This window comes from Moschus berezovskii, chromosome 12 (genome assembly GCF_049115385.1).
Source record: "Moschus berezovskii isolate FMDL1 chromosome 12, NW_MosBer_1.0, whole genome shotgun sequence".
Taxonomy (NCBI): Eukaryota; Metazoa; Chordata; class Mammalia; order Artiodactyla; family Moschidae; genus Moschus; species Moschus berezovskii.
In genome coordinates, this window is record NC_142471.1 from 79,752,313 (window position 1) to 79,775,238 (window position 22,926).

At 50.1% G+C, this 22,926-nt stretch overlaps 1 protein-coding gene across 7 annotated transcripts in view; it reads right to left on the minus strand.

Moving 5' to 3' along the window:
• Nucleotides 1–74: 74 nt before the first annotated feature.
• Nucleotides 75–22,926, minus strand: part of NRAP (nebulin related anchoring protein) — a 76,767-nt gene continuing 53,915 nt past the window's right edge. For 6 of the 7 annotated variants that reach the window (XM_055424618.2, XM_055424616.2, XM_055424619.2 and 3 more), the window contains 12 exons: nt 21,794–21,898; nt 20,450–20,548; nt 18,194–18,298; nt 17,753–17,860; nt 16,574–16,885; nt 10,038–10,142; nt 9,149–9,247; nt 7,797–7,901; nt 4,146–4,253; nt 2,073–2,384; nt 852–983; nt 75–322 (listed from right to left, as the gene is read on the minus strand). In XM_055424618.2, coding sequence (XP_055280593.2) covers nt 218–322; nt 852–983; nt 2,073–2,384; nt 4,146–4,253; nt 7,797–7,901; nt 9,149–9,247; nt 10,038–10,142; nt 16,574–16,885; nt 17,753–17,860; nt 18,194–18,298; nt 20,450–20,548; nt 21,794–21,898 — 1,695 coding nt within the window. In that variant the 3' untranslated portion in view covers nt 75–217. The remainder of the gene's footprint in view (nt 323–851; nt 984–2,072; nt 2,385–4,145; nt 4,254–7,796; nt 7,902–9,148; nt 9,248–10,037; nt 10,143–16,573; nt 16,886–17,752; nt 17,861–18,193; nt 18,299–20,449; nt 20,549–21,793; nt 21,899–22,926) is intronic. The other variant, XM_055424620.2, reaches the window with a different exon arrangement.

Below are 22,926 nucleotides of genomic sequence, written 5' to 3' on the forward strand. Positions count from 1 at the left end.
ACACTCAAGGGGCACAACAGGGCCAGCCACGCACTGCGAGGTGTTAGAGGACCAAACACAACATTCTCCACCCATTTTCAGGGAGCTGTTATTTTAATAAAGGAAGACTAGGGCAGGGGCGCCATTTTCACAGTTGGCTCCGACTGAAGCCATGTCTCTGGCGTGCAGATTTCCTCTCCAGCTTCTCTTCCAAGAACCAAGGGTGGACGCCGCCCACTCAGAACGGTGGGGCCTTCCTCCTTTTGACGTGCAGAATCTCGGTGGCATCTGGGTTTACAACCCCCCTCTGATCATCTCCGGTCTCTACAGCCTCCGGCCCCCCCTGCAGAAACCAAACACACCTCCCTGAGTGAAGCGGAAGCTCCCACAAGACAAGCTGTCTAAAAGCTCACCCTCTCCTTCTTTCCGCCTCCTCCATCCTCCCCAAGAAAAAGGAACCTCAAGGCAAGAAAGAGAAGCAGAGCCCATCTCTCATTTACACGGGGCGCCTTTCTTCTGAACAAAGTAGGGTTCAAAACCCAGACTGTGGTAGACAGCACGGCTCTGACCCCTTCCGCGCATGTAATGAGCAAGCAGTCGGCACAGCCTGGCCCGCGTGGCCAGGATTGATGTAGCCCCGGCACGCTCGCCTCCGAAGAACTAATGGCTGTGACTTCAGAGAAAACCCCGCAGGAAGTTTAACCCAGGTATCATCCGCCTGGTCATCTCAGACCCATGAAATTAGGCGCCTTGCCTGAGCTGCATTGCACGTGTCTTTAGAGCCAGCTAACCTTTGGCCAAAAATAAAGTTTGAAAAGAAACAATTGAGTTCGCCTTTCCCCCGTGGCCTTGCCTGCCAGCCCGCTACTTACGTAAGCCCCTTGGAGACCCAGGCCCCTCGCGTTGGCCAGTTCTGCAGCCCGCCGAGCCATTTCCACTTTGTAGGAGCCAGGAGGTGTCCAGCCAACACCTCTGGTCAGGTTCAAGTCTGATTTGTACTTGACCTTGGGGGAACGAGGGAGGCAAGAAGAATAGGTCAGGAGGGCATAGAGTGGAGAGGCTTAAAAAGGTTGCCCTGGGGACTATGTTGTTAGTGAAACCAGGACATGAGAGCCAAGCTGTCTTACGCAGGAGCTCCTTGGCACTGAGGATGCACTGTGCTGGGAGTCAGGCCAGCGTAGCGCTGTCCCCTGCCTCTCTCTACTCAAGGGGGGCTGCAATGAGGGTGGAGAGTCAGAGATCTGGTTCAAGGCCGAGCTCCTATCTAGACCTGCTCTGTAACCTTGCTGCTGCTGCTGCTAAGTCGCATTAGTCGTGTCCGACTCTGTGCGACCCCATGGACTACAGCCTACCAGGCTCCTCTGTCCATGCGATTTTCTAGGCAAGACTACTGGAGTGGCTTGCCATTGCCTTCTCCGTCTGTAACCTTAGGGAAGTCATTTCCCATTTAGGGGCTTCAGTTGCCTCTCAGAGATAAAGGGTCCAGGCTGCTGGCTACTAAGATCCCTTGGAAAGACTGTGTGAATGCTAAGTCGCTTCAGTCGTGTCCGACTCTTTGCCGGACTGTAGCCTGCCAGGCTTCTCTGTCCATGGGATTTGCCAGGCAAGAATACTAGGGTGGGTTGCCACCCCCTTCTCCAGGGAATCTTCCTGACCTAGTGATCGAACCTTCTGTACAGGCAAGCAGGTTCTTTACCCCTAGTGCCACCTGGAAAGCCCTGGAAAGAGTAAGGCACAGCAATCAAGACCTTGGGCTCCCACATTAAACCATATGGGGCTCAGATCCCAGACCTGCAATGGGACCCTGAGTAAGTGACTTCACCGCTCGAAGCCTCCGGTTCCCCATCTGTAAACCGGCTGGCGGTGGGAGCCACGAGGCACAGCATGGAAGGCATTTGGCACAGAGCCTGGCCCACAGGAAGGATGCAATATACTGGGAATCTTATCATTTCTTCTGGCACTATCATGTTAGGTCTCCTAGGCTCCATCTCAGCCCGGCTCCTCCCTGAGGGTAACACGGGACATGGGGTTAGGGACGCCGCCGATGAAGAGAACCACAGGCAGGGCCTAGGCCCGCGGGGAGCGCAGCTCACATCGCTCTGCAGCTGGTGGGCCTTCTGTGCGTGTTTCAGGCCCAGCTGCTCTGGGTCGCAGGTGGGCTGGGGCAGGGGCTGCCTGTAGTGCACGTCGCTGGCCAGCTGCTGGCTCCTCTTGGCCTGGAGGAAGCCGGGCTGGTCTGGGCGGCTGTGGAACTGGGACCGACTCTTGGCAAAGCCCTTCTTGTACTCGTTGTCACTCTGGAGCCTGCCGACGCTGAGGAAATGCTTCATCCTCGGGTCGTCGTGGACGCTGCGGTACCCAATCTGCAGGCCCCGGTCCCGTAGGAAGGCCTCTTTGTACCGGAACTGCAGGGCAGAGGAGCAGAGAGGTGGTCACGGCTGCCCCCCTTCCCTCCAGGGCCAGCCCTCGGGATTCTCAGCAGGAAGATCAGCAGTGGGTCAAGGGCACTGTTCTGGATTCAAGTAGGCCTGGGATCCGGATTTCCCCCTGTTTCCTTTAGCTGTGTGGCCTTGGGTCAGTTTCTGAGTCTCTCTGAGCTTTGGTTTCACCACTTGGTAAAATGGGTGCGTGAACCTCCACCCCACAGGATCGTGAGAGGATTCAGCGAGACGGGGCTGAGCTTCATGTCCGGCACAGGCTCCCGTCCACCCAGTGGTAGGTGACGCTATTGCTGTGGTAACAGTCAATCCAACAGCTGAGAAGTGCACCCATTCTATTAGCAGCCACTCATCCTTTGATTCTTTCCAGCTTTCAGGGAACCCAACTCAGCGCTCCCCAAACCATGTATAGTGAAAAACGGGATTGATTCACTTTGTTTTGCCTTTTAAAATTTCCAAGCCATCGAAGCCCAGTATGTGGTCCTTCTGCCTGTGATTGCATGTGTGTGAAATCACGTCAGTCGTGTCTGACTCTGTGTGACCCCATGGGCTGTAGCCGTCAGGCTCCTCTGTCCATGGGATTCCCCAGGCAAAAATACTGGAGTGGGTTGCCGTGCTCTCCTCCAGGGGATCTTCCCCACCCAGGGGTCGAACCGCATCTCTCATGTCTGCTGCATTGGCACGCAGGTTCTTTACCACTAGCACCATCTGGGAAGCCTGTGATTAGTATGCAAAAAGTACCAGGTGCATTTGATAAACCCAAACTGGCCTCTATTCTGCTCAGCCAGAGGAGTCCACCCCTTCCAGGCTTGGAGGTCAGAACATCTCATTGCTAAAAGTGTTGCGAAATGCTTGGTTTCTACACTTGTTTCACTTTGACCGAGTGACAAGTTGTTCATGAATGACCATGTATCTAGTTAGTAATGTCTGCCTATCTAGTTAGTGATGTCTTCCTCTTCGATAATAACAGCTGCAGTGTTTTGTCCCCCTGCTCTGTACATGACACTGTGAACCACTTTGGTTACACTCCTACATCAACCCCGGGCTTCCCGGGTGGCTCAGCTGGTAGAGAATCCGCCTGCAATGCATGAGACCCTGGTTCTATCCCTGAGTTGGGAAGATGCCCTGGAAAAGGGAAAGGCTACCCACTCCAGTATTCTGGCCTGGAGAATTCCATGGACTGTATAGTTCATGAAGTGGCAAAGAGTCGGACATGACTGAGCGACTTTCACTCTCTCTACATCAATCCTGTCACCAATAGAGACAAGTATTACATCTCTATTTCATAGGCAAAATTTTACTTCAGAGGATGTAAGCAACTTGCTCAAGACCCCAGAGCCAACTCCTAAGCACCTGAGGCAGGATCTGCACTCAAGCCAATCTAGGCGGGAAACCCAATCTCTTTCTATTCCACAGTGCACTTCAGCTTAAAAAAAAAGTCCTTTTATTGAAGGTCAACAAATCAGTCCTCGGCTAACTGATTTCTAGTTTCTGTCCACACGCATCAACAATTAAGAATGCCTCTCTTGAAGGAGAGGAAGTAGGAATAAAACCTTCCCCAATTCCAAATTTCTGGCTGAGATGCTAGAAAATAAGGCCAACTTTTATTCCTTTCACTTGAAATACTTTTTCAGCTTTGGTTCCCAGGGGTCTGCCTTTCAACAGAACTGGGGAAACCAGAGTGACACCTATCAGTGACAGAGGCAGGGAGAGAACGTGAGGTCTTACGTCACTGGCGATTTCCCTCGATGCCCGTGCCGTCTGGAATGGGATGGCATCCAACCTGAAGTCGTAGCCGCCAGCCCGGGTCTGCTCCCAGGAGTGTCTGTAGACTTTCTAGTAGGGGAAACAAAGAAATGAGTGAGAGGCAAATGGGCAGCTCCATGCCTCCATGTCTGCTAGTTCTCAGAGAGAGTAATTCCTACACAGGTACTCTGTCTTGCTGGCGCCCAGATGGCAGAGCCCATGGTCCCACGGCCACCTTGAGGACCTCCCCAGCTCTGGCCATGAAGGGCTTTGGCTCTAAGTGCCCAGCCTGAGCATCAGGCTGTGCTCTTGTGAGTCTCGGGGTCTGGCTGATTTGCTACATCCTGTGGGTACCAGATGCCCCTGTCCCCCTTCTTCCTGTCTTTGCTTTCACTGCAGCACCTCAAGTTTGCAGCTTCTAGCTGCCAGAATGCAAGGTTAAAGAAGCCTGTTTCTCCCCACATGCTGCCGGTTCTATTCCTCGGGTCCTGGCACCCTCATGTTCATGGGCTCCACTCACTTCCTGGGGGCCCCTGGGCCACCTCTGATGCCACGTCACAGCATCCCTGTGAAGCGTGCTGCAGCCCCCATGCCCTCCTGGTGTCTGCACCGAGAGAGAGCCTTCACCTGAATTAAATTGATCGTCAGGAGCCTGACCGACTTCCTGACCCCTGCATTTCACATCGTCCTCTTTTATTTCTCCCCCTTTCAAGTTGTTCGTGCACACCCTCCGGGAGTCTGTAATCACATCCTCTTAGTCCTCAGGTAGACCCACATCACCTATGGAGGCATCAAAACCGCCCGTGCCTTCATGTAGCTCATATATTTTTTTTTCAAGATAAGGGAATGGCTCCATGAAAGGAGTCATCTGGAGATCCCAGCGGAAGGCTGTCCTTTATTCTGTCACAGAGAAGGGAGACAGCAGGCGAGGCGCATCGCCAGCAGATGACAAAGTGACAGCCCCAGACCGTTTCGGTCGCTCACGCATCTCAGAGCCACGGCAGGTCAGGGGGCCCTTAAGAACCTTACTTTTGTCACTTGGAAATAGAGGTCAAGGCTGAGACTCTGTTCTACAGGGGATTGGGGGGATTAAGCAGAGGAAGAGTGGCAGAGAAAAAAGCAGAATGCCCTCATGCCACCCCACAACCGAGCCTGGAACTAGAGGGGACCACGGAAAGCTTGAGCCAAGCGTGGTGGAGCTCATTGTTTGTTAAGTCCTGCTGCCCATCACCACCTTTACCTTCATCACTTCCTCCAGTCCCAACATCACAAACCAGAAGCCAAATGCCTACTCTGTTGATGCACTAGAAATACAGAACTAATCATCGCTAAGGTTATCACCTCATTGGCAGATCACAAACAGCGCCCAAAGGATGAGATTTCCTGGGTCGTCGTTGAGCTTAGTGGGCAGGACTGAGAGGTATGTAGAAGGGGAGGCGGAATTCAGATGACAGACAACCGGCCCCTCTAGCATTGCATTTCCTTGTTTCGATGGTCCTACAAATACTGGACTAGGAAGGAGAGTCAAAACCCTTATCATTCCCTGGAAAAGGATCTGTCAGCGCCTTCCTAATAAGATTCTCCACCAGATCTGGGCTAGGAAATGACACCAATCTTTTCACAGCATCAAACCCCAAGGTCACCCTACTTTGGTGTCAAGGCACCCCAGCCTCTGAGTCTCTGTAACTGGGGGTCAACTCAAGCGTAAGTATGTACATGTGTTCAGTCCTGTCCGCCTCTTTGCCACCCAATGGACTGTAGCCCACCAGGCTCCTTTGTCCATGGGATTCTCCAGGCAAGAATACTAGAGTGGGTTGCCATTTCCTCCTCCAGGGGATCGTCCCAACCCAGGGATTGAAGCCACCCGCGTCTCCTGCATTAGGAGGCAGATTCTTTACCACTGCACCACATGGGAGTCAACTCAAGGGCAGGTCCAAGTTGGGGTTCTGCCCGAGGCGCTGGCTCCCCGTCTCCCCACCCCACTTCTCCCTGTATACTATTTGCTTGATTGTCATTGCTTCCTCCCTGAGTTTTCTTTTTTTTTATTCTGTTGAGGCTTTTGCCTTGCCACTGGGAGTCTTTAGATTCCGCAGGCTCTTTGATTTGGAACCCTGGGCGTTCCTCTTCTTTATCACAGTGGGCACAGCTTTGCCCTCATCCTCACACATTAGAGTCATTTGATTTTTAGTTATTTCGGCTGCCTTACACATCTCAATGGCTTTCTTTGCCCAGGAAGGTCACTTTCCCTCCACATCTTCCTCACAGAGCACTTGATCCAATTGTGCGTATCCTACACGCCCCCGAAGAAGTGCTCTTTCAAAAGAGGTTCATGAGTCCTCCATACCTGCATGCCCTGGCGGCTAATTTCAGCTCTGGGACTCTGCAGACTGGCACCCCTTGTGGAAAGGATGCCTCTGCCACCAGCCCGGGGTGGCTGTCCTCCTTAAGTTGGGCCCCTGAAGGACTGGCACTTCTATCCCAGTGTCCAGGGTGATGGGCCTCCAGGAGCTCCTCACATGGAGGCCTAGCCTTCCCCTATCCTTGAAGCATTAATGAGATGGATGTTTTGTCCGAGTTCTGCTGAGGGGGAGGTTCTGCTTCCCCAGATGGAGGTCAGCCCACCAGAGCTGCTGTTCTAAAATTATCGCCCGCGCATCCCTCAAAAGCTTCAAATGGTCATAATAACTCATATTTACAAAGCATCAGCACATTCACCGCGTGGGATCCCACAGGGCTTTACAAACGCAACAAACTAATACACACGCTAACTAGAAGGCGCCTCTTGCCGACCCCTGCGAGGCGGCTACCTCTGGGGTGAGCAGCAGCAGCTGTTGATCTGCACGGAGCCCCAGGACACAATGGCCGGGCCAGGGCGGGAAGAATGGCCGGACTCTGGGAGGCCCCGCGCGGCCCCAGGCCGACACACTCAGCCTGTGTTATTCTGATCTGACAGCGTCTTTTGATTCTGCCGCCTCGGTACCTGTTATCCCAGGATCACAGCTTTGCCGGCAGAGCGGCCGCCTATTCTATTACGACCAGGGGCCTCCGACCCCTGCCAACAACAAGCCCGGGCTGAGGAAACAGCATCTTGGAGATGCTTGCAAAGGGCACACATCCAAGGGAACAGACGTGTTGGGGGCCACAGCCTCAGGCACAAAGGAGCGGACTGTGTTTGGATCCCATGGACTACAATTGCAGCATCTTTCTAACCTGCAGAAAGCAGAGAAAGCGCCACTCCGTCTCCACACTTACAAGGCTCTGAATGGCTAAGGAGAGGAGTCTGGGGAACAAGCAGAGCAGGTGTCTACACCTGTGGGGCCAGGGCACCACTCCTCTGACTGGAGCCCAGCACCTGACTGAGGTCTTTGGAGCCACGCCCAACACTGGGATGCTAGAGCTGGCAGAACCACAGGAGTCAGCTAGCACAGCTCCATCCCCATTTTGCAGCCGGGGAGACTGAGGCCCAGTGAGAAAAGTGGCTCAAAGTTTTACATTTATCCTACTCTCAGTCTAGGGTGCTTTCTGTTCCCAGCTCCCTTCCTAGGAATTCTTTTTTTAAAAAAAAAATCCCACTTGGGCACAGATCACATTGCAGAAATGGGCACACACCACATGAACGGCCGGTTCACTTACGTCACTCAGATGCAGGGCGTTGAGGCGGGCTCTGGTGAAATCGGGGTGGTCGGGCACCAGGGTGTACCTGTGTCGGGATTCAGCATCCCCCGACCTGTACAGGCGCTGCAGGGAAGAAGGCTCACAGTAAATGGGAAACCGCACTTGCTGCAGTCAAAGGTGAAGAGGGGGCTGATGCCCTTTCCTGCCCCTCCCACCCCAGGGTGAAGAAGAAGCCATCTTGCACTTGGAGAGCATCCCTCCAGATGCCACCCAGGAAGAGAGGTGCCCAAGTGGCCAGGGTCAGGTGGTGGGGAGCTGGTTTTAAGTATTTAAAATATTCATCAAGTTTTGCTCCAAAAGGGTCACAAACATTTCCTCATCCTGGGTTGCTGTACCTGTGTTTCACAAACAGTAAAAGATGGGTGGACATTTCAGAGGATCTTTGTGATCAGGCATTTGCTCAAGATTTTTACTAGTAATAAGATGCCTCAATGCCTTCGTTACTAAACATTAATAAAAATAACAAAAAGACATAGCAGCTAAAAAACCTTAAACACCTTAATAACTCTTAAGAAATTTAAAGTTTTCATAGTTCACCCTGTGTCCCAAGAAGACACAATTTTAGAACTCAAGCTTTCCCTTAATGGCTATTTTTAGGTCAGTGATCTAAGGACTGCAAATAATTTTAGGAGGTGGTTGAGTCTCATCCAGCTTTAAAGAGGAAATATAATATTTAACATTCCAACCCTTTCCCAAATTCAGTTTGCGTTTTGCAAACATGAACTGGTCAGTACCGCACTTGGACTGTGAGCACGGGGCAGTTTTGTCAGTGTGCAAAAATCCAATCCCTGGAGGATTTCAGAGAAGAAAATATGTAATTTCCTATTCTTCAAAATTAATACAGGAGAGAGGAAATGGGGCTAAATTATACAGTAGAAAGGAGTTCTTTATATAGCTGCTTTTTTTTTCTAATTGGCTTATGTTAAGATTTAATTCCATTATCATCTATGGACAATTAAGATATATATGACCTAGTGTTTGGTAAGGGTCCGTCAATAATAGTATTACTACTGTGGTGATTATGAGTCAAACTAGGGACATTTACTGAGGACTTACTATATTCTAAATACTTGCTGAAAGCATCATGAAGTTTTATTTACTTCATCCTCATTTAATTCACTCCATCTTATGAAATGGTTGCTATCATTATCTTTCTTTCAAACAAGGGAACCGTGGCTAGAAGACATTAGAAAACTGACCCAAGATTGCCCAGGTAAGAGACAGAAGGTTTGCACTTACATCTTGAGCACTGACCACTGTGCAGCACTACCCACTATTAAGCCTGGGATGAGTGAGCAGAAAACACCCACCTCGTTGCAATGCATGTAGCTGTTCTTGGCATGAACTAGGTCCGGAGAGTCAACCACTATGGTAAACTTGATGGTGTCTGGTTTTTCACGGTATTTGGTCTGTAAGAGAAAGACCAAGATTCTCAAGAAACAATCAAACAGCATGCATTTTTCTGAGTGCAGCTTCACCCTACCTACTCAGTACCAGATACCCATGACATGCTTGGGAAAGAAATCTCTCTTCTTTGTGGACACCCCACCAGCATACAGAAGAGATTGAAGCTGCCTCTGTGATAAGGACCATTTTACAGGTATTTACATTCTTGAAAAGAGAGGCTGCAAAATGCCAAAGCTCATCACAAGAAAAGGAATTCAGTAGATGGAAGGATTCAGCCTTAAGTCGGCCCTGCCCAGACCCTATTCAAGTAGGCTCTGTTATTAAGGAACTAAAGAAGGCAGCGCCGTGCTCTCAAGGAGTTAGTTCCCAGGGCAAGAATCTCTGGGTCATCAACATGATGGGGAGTTCAGTTAATGTAACTATCTCTGGGCAATGTTTAACGCCCTTTGAAGTCAGGTAACCTAGGACATTGAACTGAGCAAACTCAGGAGACAGGTGGCAAACCCTCTCCTTACCTCCATGAAAACAATGGGTCAGGTTAGAGCATAATTGTACATAAACATTTGGTGGTCATCATCTAATGCATCACCCCTCTTTCACTGCCTGATTGGAACAAGCCTTTAACTCCCCACCAAGTGAATTCACTGGGAGCCAAATCTTGTTCAGCCCCAGAAAGATATCGGGAGTCCAGTGCCATGGGGCCCTCCCAGGCTCTCCAGTCCATTGCAGGTTCCCTCGTCAGGAGGAGATAAAGGCCAGGCTGCGTTTGCGGTACAGTCAGGTTAATGATACCTCACTGATGAGTTCTCCAGCTTTCTTTGCACTTTCTATCTGTGGGGAACTCAGCGCCAGCCATCCTGTCCCCTTCATGCCCATCAGGTCCGACTTGTAGCGCAACTGCGGGAAGAAAAAATTCTGGCTTATATCAGGAAAGGGTTGCAAACCCTTGGGGCATCCATAAAAATGCTTCATCACAACATTTCAATATCTTCATTTGGGTGAGTTCTGCATGTTACCAAGGCAAACTATTTAAGTTTGTGCATTCCGCCTAGAATTAAGTAACGGATCATGCCTAAGATACAGGCAGGTCCCACATGCAAACTGGCTGGATTCCAAGCAGAAGGTTGTGACCTATGGGAATGATCCTTTAAGAATGATCTGAGGTATACACCCCAGCCCACACGTCAGCCTTGATTATTTGGTTTCATTCTGGCAGTGAGGCGACTGACCGCCTGCCTAAACAGAAACGTTTTACACACTTTCAGCGGATCAAAGGGCTTTGAGCTCTGGATCAAACCTGCTGTGACTCAGGGCAAATCACTGTACCAAAATGTGACTCAGTTTCTCTCTGTGATACCCGAAGGTCATGACAAGCCTTCTGTTCTCATGAAAACACCTGAGAGTCCTGAGGGGTAAAAGACACTCGTGTGTTAGATTTGTTTTTTTCTTTGCGGTGATGGGGGAGGGGGAGTTCTTTGCAGGACTCTCAAAACTGCAACAAACCTGGCTACAACTGGGAATGGTGTGTAAACCGCCTTAATATTTCTGTGCCTCAGTTTACCCCTCCTCCTATGGTTACTCAGGATCTGCCTACATTGCACAATGGGCTTAAACTTCATCCATTTTCCTCCTCTTAAGGACTCGGAAGATCAGAACTACAGCATCAATTCCAGGAAGAAAATAGTAAGGGGTTTTAAGACAATGGCCTGATTAGGAATCTCCTGAAATGTGTAATCTTATTACCATTCCTTGATCTGCCCACCATTACCGACATCGAGACAGTCTCTGAAAAAGCTTTTCTTCCTCCCCATATGGAAATTAGGCATTTTTAAAGGAAGTAAAAGGATTCTCTAAGGAAACGTGAAATTTGGAACTAAACGAAGTTACTGGCATTTCTCTAATTTAGATACAAGCTATGCGGTAACGCAAAATACCCACTCCTGAAATCAGCCTTTCGGCCTTTTTAGTTTTCTTTCATTTCAGGAATCACAGTGCTCCTCACAGCTGGCCTCAAAGAGGGTCCGTTTCTGATCTACTGTCTGCTGGTTAAGGCCCCTGTGCAAATTCCACTCTGCTTTCCAACTGGTGAAGGGGGACATCACTCGGGTTTGGGAGCACATTTCAAAACCCCATGTCAGTGAAATTGCTTTTTATACCGCGATCTTTCAGTCTACACCAGCAAAGCTTTTGCCTTCCACTCTGATAAAGAACAGAGAAAATTGGATAAATTTCTAAGTTAGAGAGAATAATCCTACAGGGCCTCTTCACAGCCGGGCCTTGCTCCTTTCATAAGTGAGATGAAGTGGGGGCGCATGCTTTCAACTTGCCTTTTGTTGAGCTGAACAGTGCGAGCGCAGGTGAGTCAGAAGGCAAGGCGCAGGTTCCCCAAAGATCTGACTGCGCCTCCGACTCTCTTATAAATGGATTGTCTATTGATATTTCTGCTCCCAGCCCCGCTTTGACTATTCACGCGGACCCTAAAAACAACATGCCTGCCGGAGACCTCACCATAAAAGAGGGCGGGAGGAGCAAGGAGGGTAGTCGGGGAGAATTGGCCCAAAGATGGTTTCCAAGAAGGACTCTAAGATAATCAGAGATCTTCTCAGGCTGCCCAGCTGTACCTCGCTTCCCCAAGTGGCAGCCTCACTACTTCCCCTTGTACATATGAAGGCCTGGATGCCACCTTCAGAGTCACACGTGGTATTCCGCCCCCCTCATTCTGGAGATGCACAAGCTGTAGCTTCCACCCCTTGAGCTCTAACAGGAATTACATAACCAGGAGGTGCACCCAGGAGGTGGCCAGGGGAAGGGGTATATTTGTCATATTAATAATAAGAATCACTCTAACAACTATCTTGCAAAGGGTGTGGCTTGCTTCGGACTCGTTTGGGGCTTCCCTGGTGGCTCAGACCGTAAAGCGTCTACTTGCAATGCGGGAGACCCGAGTTCGATCCCTGGATCGGGAAGATCCCCTGGAGAAGGAAATGGCAACCCACTCCAGTACTCTTGCCTGGAAAATTCCACGGACGAAGAAGCCTGGCAGGCTACAGTCCATGGGTCGGACACGACTGAGCAACTTCGCTTTCACTACCTCATTCCGTCCTGGCGCCATTCTCAAAGGACGATCTCTCATTCCCAACTACAGAACAATCTGGGGGGGGGCGGGTTAAATGCTTGCTCAGATCCTCAGAAAAGTCACCAGCTGCTGTCCTCTGGGATCCTGTGCAGGTGGTCCTTAAGAGAACCCTCAAGAGCCAGAGCGCCTGGAGTCCGATTCCTAACCTAGCCACCAGGGGGAGCCAGAGAGCGCTAACCCCGGGGTCAGGAGCCCAGAGCCCGGCTTTGCTTCTTAACTAGCAGTATGGTCTTGAGCAAGTCATTTCCCCGGCAGCTTATGACCCTGACCAAGTTCCTGAAGATTTATAGGTGCGTTAGTTACCGCATCTGTAAAAATGGGAGTATTTACAGTACCTACCTAGATACTACATGAGATCGTTTGTGCAAAATATTAAATAAATGCCTAGCCCGGGATAAGCATTCTGTTTCTTAGGTATTGTTACTGTCGTTGCTGTTATTTCTGATGGGGAAACGGAAGCCGGGGAAGCTTAAGGAGTCTCCGGAGGCCATGCAGCCATAAAGGCTGGGGCCTTTATGTCCCCTTGACTGTCCCTCCTGCAGCCCTTATGTGAGATCAGGGAGGGGAGCGTGGAGTGGCAGATTTGGAAAGGACTAGGGAGTTGGTGGCAATGGCAAGCCACTCCAGTACTATTGCCTAGAAAATCCCATGGATGGAGGAGCCTGGTAGGCTGCAGTCCGTGGGGTCGCTAAGGGTCGGACACGACTGAGTGACTTCACTTTCACTTTTCACTTTCCACTTTCACACATTGGAGAAGGAAATGGCAACCCACTCCAGTGTTCTTGCCTGGAGAATCCCAGGGACGGGGGAGCCTGGTGGGCTTCCGTCTATGGGGTCACACAGAGTCGGACACGACTGAAGTGACTTAGCAGCAGCAGCAGGGAGTTGGTGGTGGACACGGAGGCCTGGCGTGCTGTGATTCATGGGGTCGCAAAGAGTAGGACACGACTGAGCGACTGAACTAAACTGAAGAGGTGACCGAACTAGCACCCCTGGTGGTGGAGCACAGCCTGGGCGGAGCACGTGTCTCGGATGCATCCCCAAGGGAAGTATGACTTTCCCAAGACTTCAGCAATCACAGCCTTGAGGACCCTCCTGCCCAGGGTGAGCACAGAGACGCCCAGCTTGCTTTCTGGCCTGGATGGGCGAGGTCAGGAGGACGACGGATGGCTATGGGAGCTACTGTTCCTGCCCTGAACTCGGCTGAACTCCGTGAGCTCACAGTGAGCCTTTGTTTCCTTTTCGCTAGAACATAACTACATGGAATTGGATTTTCAGTGATGACTGCAAGAAAACACGCCTCCAAACCAGATGGACATTCTGAGGAACTGCTGTTCACAGGATCTTGGAGCCCAAGACCGCCCAGTTTAACAAACCTGAAGTTTCAAAACAACTCATGAAGCCCAACATGGTCATTCTTAAATCAGGCAATAAATTCTCAGTACAAAACATATCGCATTTGGTAAAGTGTAAGTCTATGACTGCCAACAAGCGTTTCTTGGGAAGGACACTCCTTTTTTGTTGTTCTTATTTGAGTGTGTGTGTGTGTGTGTGTGTTAAAATATCCTTTCTTTTCAGAAGTAACGGTGATATAATTGGTAGCTTGAGGTAAGAGTTGGTTTTTGGTCTTTTTCCTTACTTAGTAAAACAGTCTGATACTATGATGATGTCAGCATTTAAAAAAACATTTATCTATGAATCCTGAAATCTGAGATCACCAATAAATCAAACATCTTTGCTTTTCCACTAGAAACATGAAGGCCTAGAAAGCCAAGTGGCTGCTGACGGGCGAAGCTGGGCTTCTAGCCGGGCCCCCAATCTTCCCACAGTGGCCTGTCCTGTCCCAGGAGGTTTATTTCCTCCCCGGAAGAGGCCACCGACGGAAGTGTCCTGGGCTACACTCTGAGTGAAACTAAGAGCCTCTTCTTAGGGACCGCAGGGTGGCCTGCTAGTAAGTAGAAGGCTTTCTAAGTGGGTCCTGGGCTGGGCTTCAGCAAACACACGCCCTGCCCCACTCTCCCCTGGCTGGTGCCCACTCAGTACAACAGTCCCAGCAAATCTTGATGCATAATTAGATGATTGTGGCATTCATTAAATCATTGCATCATTGCTGTCATAATTAATCATCAACTGGGTATTTTCAACACTCTGCCTGTGCCATATAACTAAACTTGGAGCAGTCACTGCCCTGAAGGCCCCCAGAATCAGAAGGCTTGGTGGAAAACACAATCCTAACAGCTTACACCCTCTGGCATGTTCCTATGGACCATGCACTGTCTGTGCTCAGCGCAGTGCATCATACAGACAGTCCTCCACTGAGAACAGAGTTCTCAGTTGGGCACAGTTTTGTCCCCCCGGGGGCATTTGGCAATATATGGAGATGTGTTTGATTGTCACATTGAGGGGGGTGCTAATGGCATCTTGAGGGTGGAGGCCAGGGATGCTGCAATGCACAAGACTGGCCCACACAACAAAGCATCCAGCCCCAAGTGTCAAAGGTGCCCAAGTTTGGAAACCCCAATATGGATGTTAAGGGTTCATGTAACTACCGTCTCATGAGAGCACCTTCTTCCCGGGGGAGCTGTGGGGCTGGGGGAGATGATACACATAAGCAAACATGGTGCAGAGCCTGCCATGGGCATGTGGCCTGGAAGCGCTGACCGCGACCACATTTTCATCACTACCCTGGCCCTTCTGAGGGAGCCGAGACTTGGAGTGGCCTGGAACTGACTTCAGAGGCGCTGAGTCAGGAGATGTCCACTAAGGGTAGGACTTAATGCCCCCATGTGGGCCAGGACGTCCCCTCTCTGGGCCTCAGGATCCACATCTGCTTCATAGGAAGCGTGACTCCCCGGCTCCAGGAGGGTGGCATGGTTGACAGTGTGGGTTCTGGAGCCAGGCCTGCCTCGGCCCCTCCTGCATGACCACATCTGTGCAACAGGAGGAGCAAGGTCCTCACCCCGAAGTGCTGGAGCAAGGGTGCCATACTGGTGAGCAGTCAGGGAATGGCAACTCTGGGCACAACCCTTCACCTCGCCTCACGGACAGCCCAGCGCACACAGTCAGGCCCTGGGTCTCTTTCTCGGACCCCCGTCCCATCCCCTGGGACATCCTCCTCACTCATGCACTCAAGCACTTGCTTCAGTCCAGTCCCAGATATGCTGAGGCTGCTGCCGCCCAGGGTCTTTGCTGAAGTGTCACCTCTGCAGCGAGAGTGACCCTGCTTTTATTGTTGTTCAGTCGCTAAGTCGTGTCCGACTCTGCGATCCCATGTACTGCAGCACACCAGTGCTATTCTTATCCCTGTCCCTGTACTTGACTATCCCCCAGAGTTTGTTCAAAATTCATATCCACTGAATTGGCAATGCCACTAACCATCTCATCCTCCTTGGACCGCGAGGAGATCAAGTCAGTCAATCCTAAAGGAAAACAACCCTGAATATTCATTGGAAAGACTGATGCTGAAGGTGAAGCTCCAATACTTTAGCCACCTGATGGGAAGAGCTGACTCACTGGAAAAGACCCTGATGCTGGGAAAGACTGAAGGCAGGAGGAGAAGGGGGTGACAGAGGATGAGAATGATCCTGTCCCCCATTTTTTTACGATGCACACATATGCTTGCCTGGCCTTCCCTGCTAGCTCAGATGGTAAGGAAATCTGCCTGCCACTGGGGAGACCCAGGTTTGATCCCTGAGTCGGGAAGATGCCCTGGAGAAGGGCATGGTAACCCACTCCAGTATTCTTGGCTGGAGAATTCCCATGGACAGAGGAGCCTGGTGGGCCACAGTCCATGCGATCGCAGAGTCAGATGTGACTGAGCTAACACTCTCACACTTTGACACACACCCCCGCTTCTCTGCTCTGTCTGTCTCCATCTGACACACCACACGGCTCACTCCTGCTGTATCTCCTTCCCACAGACTGGAAGCTCCCTGACAACAGGAACTTTCGGACTCTTTTGCTGACTGTTATATTCCCAGGGCCTTGAGGGATGCCTGTGACATAGTAGGGGCTCGATAAATATTTGTTGACCGAAGAATTCCAACCTAGATGATACAGACCAAGCAAGTCATTGATGAGGGGCGAGGGGTGATGAAGGGATCTGAAAGGCTAAGGAAGAGGCAGAGATGTACACCAGGCCTGGTGGGAGGGAGAAGATCAGGGACTGATGTATGACCCACAGACCCCCTACCTCACTCTGCAGGGCATGCGCCTTTCTGGCCCAGGCCATCGTCAGGTCCTCGGGCAGCGCCGTGAATGCGTGGCACCGTGTCCTATAGTCAAGGTCGCTGGCCAGGGCCTGGGCCTTCCTGGCGTGGACCAGTGGCACCATGTCCATGGGCAGGCGGCACTGCGCTCTGCTGCCCGCCGCCTGCCTCCTGTACTGAAGCTCGCTCTGCAGCTGGCCCATCCGCTGACAGTGCTGGAGCCGGGGGTCGTCACCCACACTCTGGACCCCGATCAGCCGTCCTCGCTCCTTCACAAAGTCATGTCTGTAGAGAAACTGGAAGGGGAACCAGGCAGTCAGGGGCCGGTGTTTGGCCCACTGATGTTCTATCTGTGCCTCTTCCTTGCGGTCACTAAGAAAATCACCTGTTCTTACACGAGACGGGGATGATTATAAGAAATGGCACAGTGAGGCTGGCCTGAGAGCCAGTTTCCCCCGCCCCGGGGGAGAAACAATTAAAACAGTGCTCCCTTCCTCCCATCTAATTAAAACCAGATCCTTAGAACCAAAGCAAGGGCCCGCTCCCCTTATGAGTTCTATGGCCAAAAGGAATTTATCAAAAAGGGTGAAAGAGAAACTTGTGCTTTATCCCCTCACACTTGGCAAAACATCAAACCCAAAAGACAGGATCCATTTATTTGAAGTCTACATTTTCTGCGATTTGTTTGTGAGAAAGAGAAAGTCACCTTCATGTCCCAAAGCTATGGACGCTCTGAGTCGAGTGGCTGAAACACAGCTGCAAACCCTACTGCCGACGCGGGAAGCTACAGAGAGTCAAGAGGGGACTGTGCTACAGCCAGGTTACAATTTCTACTGCAAATTCTCTTTTTAATTCTGGGTAGAGTTAGAAAACAGACAGTTCACACTTTACAGGGGGATGGCTGCCTCAATGCTACAATTAGAAATACATTGTAATCTCCTTTCTGCTGGAGATCTGTGCCTGCATTTAGCTTCTGATTACCAGGGCCTTTCTTTCCCTCTCTCCATCAAAGAATCTCATTCATAACTAATATATTCCGCGGGTGACATCCTGTCTCACATGGCAAAAGATCTGCTTTAATTCAGGGAAATCAGCCGTAGACATTGTTTTACATGAAGTTAACAGAAATTAGGCAGAATGGAAGGTCGTATCATTCAACTCACATCACTGGCTATGTCTCCAGAGACTCGAGCCGCCTGGAAGGGCAGAGCGTCTATTGTCAACTTGTAGCCTTGAGCACGGATATTCCTCCAAGACTCCTTGTATTTTGCCTACGGTAGGAATACATGTAGATCTTCTTAAGAAAAAATTACATGACTCCATGAACAAAGGCTACCCACTTCATTTGTAGTGTGGTGTTGCAGAACGGATTTCTGACAAGCAAAAGCTTTCGATTTGGCAAAGAAAATCTCATCAGCACCCTCCTGGAAGTGGGCTGACACATACATATCAACACATCTGGGCAAAGGTATGTTTAACATGCATGTTGACCAGATACATGGTTGAAACTTTCTGAGAATGCCAGCAGGGTCACTGACAGGGTCCCATCCCCGACAGAGACGGCCTTGGAGATCATCTCCACCTCAGCGACGGGAAAGGCTTACGTCACTCAGATTGGCCGCATTTGATTTTGCTCGGACAAACTCGGGCAGGCCCAGGGTCATTGTGTACTGGTGCTTCGCATCTTCTCCTGCTGCTTTATAGAGGCGCTGGGCAGAAGAGGAAAATAAAACAAGAAGGTAAACGCTGTGCATTTCTGCAGGACTGGAGGTCCCTCCTTTGCAACTGGGAAATACGTTTGTTAAAGGCCGTTCGCTGTGTCATGGACACACCCTCAGCTTGGGGAAGATATTTCTTTCAATAAAGGTAATCTTTCATGGAATTTCCCTGGAGGTCCAGTGTTTAAGACTGCCTTCCAATGCAGAGGGTGTGGGTTTAATCCTTGGCTGGGGAGCTGGATCCCATGTGCCTCACGGCCAAAGGACCAAAAACATAAATTTTTTTTTTTTAAAAAAGCAATATTGTAAGAAATTCAATAAAGATTTAAAATGGTCCACATCAAAATTTTTAAAAAACTTGAAGGAAAGATAGTCCTTCATGAGTCAAATTGAGTGCTATGAAAGGAATATGTAAAAAAATTGCAAGTTGCTTGTGATGGGGTTCAGGACATGTTACCCCCAAACAGGGTACCTTAGCGTAGTGCATATTTTAAGCAGAAGGAATCTGAAAGTAGCAGAAGATGGAAGACCTCTCTCTGACCGTCCCTCCTGAAGCAGGTCACATGCCTCCTGGGGGAGCTGCCCTCCCTCCGGTGGAGGGGGAAAGGGGTATCTGATCTCTGAACTCCAAGAAGCCCGAGAGGCATCTGAACAAACAGACCTTGCTCAGCGTCCCCCAGTCTCCCACCCTCAGCTCATCCCCTTTTGTTCGACGACACCTGCCCGTGATCTTACAACCCTCATCAAACCTGGAATGAAAACGCGCAGGTTTAACAGTTCCTCCTGATCTCCATTTCCTTACGAAGACTCCTGCATCCCCTAAAGCTCATACGAAATAAACGTGTATGCTTTTCCCCTGCTCATCTGTCTTTTGTTACAGAGCCCCAGCCAAGAACCCAAGGTGAGTCAAAGAAAAGATATTTTTCCCTGCCCTCTACTTTGCTCAATAATGAGGGGGTGGGGGTGGCAGGAAACACCTTTAGGAATACTATTACGGTTCTTTCCATTGCAGATTTTTTCCTTTTTTCTGATGACACGGTGTAAAGACAATATTAATATCCGGGAAATTTAGGAGCCGTTCTGCTGGTGGGAAAGGAGGTTCCCAAACCCCGGTCTGCATCCTTCACTGAAGTCCCAGGATCCTCCATGGGCAAACACACCAGGGCTCCCATGCAGGGCCTCAGCCGGTATGAAAACACATGCTCCTGTCATTAGAAATGGCCTGCGGTTGCTGAGTTCTCCGAGGCCAGAGGCCACCGAAGGGGGCATTACTATCCCACAGTACCCCGATCACAAAGCAGGCAAGATATGCTCGGGGGGGAACCTTAAATTGATAACGTTGCTACACAGCCCTTTGGGTCTTCTTAACCCAATCTTGGGGTAAGTTTGGAAACTGTAAATACCCAAATCTCAACTGACTTTTAAAAGCTAGGGTCAGAAGGGAGAATCTGAAAAACTCATTTCATTCTCTGCCAAGCTCACCTGCTATTTCAAACATGTCAGAGAGCCACTCCAAAGAGGCAGAGCTAGAACGATGATTTGACAGAGTTAAGAGTCTCTCCCCCGGGCCCCCTATGCTCGAATATTACAGTGAGAACTGGGTAAGTGGTGAGTGAGAAGATGGGAAGGCAGAGAACCAAGAAGGCAGACTTCGCACCGTATCAATCACCGTCCCTGGACAACCACAAATCCTCCCCATCACCATCGTCCGAATGACAGTGGAAGAAGGGTTAGCCAATATCTGCCCAGCTAGGACAGAAAAATGACAGGCCAGCACTTCTCAAACTTTCATGTGCAAAGCAAACCCGTGAGGATCTTAAATGACCTTGTGGATTCGATGGCTCTCAGGTGGGGCCTGAGGTTCGGCATTTCTAACAAGCTCCCAGGGGATACTGATGCTGTCAATCTGTAAATGCATTTGGGGTTGGGGTGGGGGGGCAAGACCACAGACTTTCTACTGGGCCTTTTTTCCTTCTGGAAACCATTTAGGTTTCATCTAATGATATTCCTTTCTTTCCATGCAAACATGCACGTTTTCCCCTGCTCCCCACCTCCCCCGTCCCACAAATATTCATACTTAAAAAAAAAAAAAATCTAGCAGTTTTTTAAAAAGCCCATCCTGAAGTCATCCGAAGGTTTTACCTCGTTTGTAATCCGGTTGCTGAGTTTTGCGTGAGTGAGGCTGGGCGTGTCTGTCACGGCTGTGTACTTGAGCGACTGGGGATGCTGACGATATTTACTCTGCAGTCACACACAGGAGGGAATAAGAGGACAAGGTGAGGTGCAAACCCAGAGCAAGAATCAGCTCTTTAAGCATGAGTGATAGACCCTCATTTTGCGGAGGTTGCCAGTCTGTGATGCAGAATGCAGTCTATCACCTGCTCTTGTGACCTCAGAACTCAGTGAGATGAAGCAGACAGGAGGACAGACGGCCTCGGATGCTTATCAGCAAGAAAGGGAGAGCTGCTCCTTCGCCACGAATATGAACGTGACTACTGAAATTCATGTTCTTCTCCCAAATTTCCTTTGGTCACTGAATACCCTGGATTCCTCAGCTTTGGGGGTGCACGGGAAACAATCGTTCAGCTTAAAATAATCCACATGCCTGCACACCACCCCAGGAAATGGGATTCAATAAATTAGCAGTAGCCTCAGGCCTCTGTAAGTTTTTTTTAAGTTTCCAAAGGGGATTCTGATACACCATGAAGTTTAGAAACCACTTGCTTTAGAGATTTCACTGGAAAAGCAAAGCAGAAAGTTAAATCTCGACTCCCACAGTGCGGTCCATTCTGCTTGCTCAGAGCTTCTAATCAATCAACGCATAAGCCATTCTGAGGCACCCAGGCTGGATGCTGATCGCCCTTCACTTCCAATGCCTTCCATTATGCCAGTCTACTGGGAACGGAAGTCCCAGAGCCCTCCCAGGTGTGGACAAGACTCCTCAGGAGTTCCAAAAGCTTAGAATTCCAGACTTCTGTATTTTTACCAAGAAGTTATCCCCAGGCTCAGAGCAACGATTTCACATACAGCCAAAAGAGAAGCACAGTGCTTAGATGACTGTTGATCCTCTCAAAAACTAAATGAGACAGATCTGAGTATTCCCATTTGACTGATTAAGATATCGAGGCTCAGAGAGGGCAGGTGACTGGCTTGAGGTCACACAGCAAATGAATCACCATCTGTGTCTCCAAAGCCTGCTCTCTTTTCGTAAGCCACTCTTCAAAGGGATTCTGGGAAGGTACATCTTGTGAACCAGGGAATAATTCTCGTATGGTATTAACACAGGACCTGACCTGGAATCTGCAGAGTTGTCATACGTGGCACCCTGTCTGAATGGAGAAGGGAGTAAGAGTGGAGAGGCCGGGGGAGTCACCATGGCTAAAAGTGTAGCATCTAACTGGCTTCAGTAAGACACAAGTGACAGTTGTTTAACCTGTACTGTGGAATATACGTGACACCCCCACCCCATCCTGGGCCCTCAGTTACCTCACTGACGAGTTCAGATGCTCTCTTTCTCCCTTCAATCTCTAATGTGCCTGGAATGACACAGGCAACACCTCGCATAAAGTTCAGGTCCGACCGGTACAAATTCTACAAAGAATCAGAAAAACCAAGCTTGCGGAACAAGGAAGGACCCACAACAGACAGCACCGTAACTAGAACTCAAGGCCAAACCAGCCTCTCCAGACACATAATACTCAGCGAACGCACACAGGCTTCTGAGTAAATGCTCATTAGGGAAACAAAAATGTAGGTCAGGAGAAAATAATTCTGCTGTCACTCGTCTTTGTAGCTGTTAGAGGGGTGCTCGGCAGATTTTTATTTTCATGTGGGCTATCAAAAAATAATCGCTGGAGCGGATTGTGGTTAGAAAGTCAGCTGTCTTGGGGCGAATGTGGAAATGATTTAATAGGTCTTCAAAACAAACCCCAGCAGCAGAGGGCGGCATGAATTAATCATGGGTTAAGAAAGAACTAATAAATGAATCCAGAATAACCTGACAAAGCCCCAAGTCTGTTGAGATGGGGGTGGGGGCGGGGGCATGTACCTGAAGGATCTGCGCTGACAGTTTAAAGAGGGCCCTGAATTCACTCCCCTTCAGCCACCGAGGCACCCCCTGGGCATGCCTCCTTCCAGTTGCTAAGGCAATGAGAGGCAGGGACAGTCAGGGCTCTGCTCAAGTGACAAACGGGCCCCTTAGCTGAGCGTGGTGGCTCGCTAGGTCCTCCAGCTGCTCCCGGGTTCCTGACAGTTTATGTCACTCAGTAAACGCCGCACACGGGCAAAAAATTCCAACAGACGACAGCAACTCAGATCTGAGTGCCACTCAGCTCTCAGGCTCTGCCAAACCAGAAAGCAGGGTTTTTTGGGGGTGTGGGGGTGTGTGTGGGAGAGCTTGTTTTATTTCCAACTCAGGCCCGTGACTTGCAAATCTCCCAGCAATGGAAAGGCAGCAAGCTGGGGGATAAGGTAAGCACCAAAAAGGATGCTGCTGCCTGTCGGGAAGATACATCCGGTACGTGAAGAAATTCTTCAACACTTCCCAATGCTCCCAGGCCCGTCTGCTTAAGAAAATGGGCAGCACGAGCTAGAAAGGCACTTAGGGGGAGTGTGAAGGC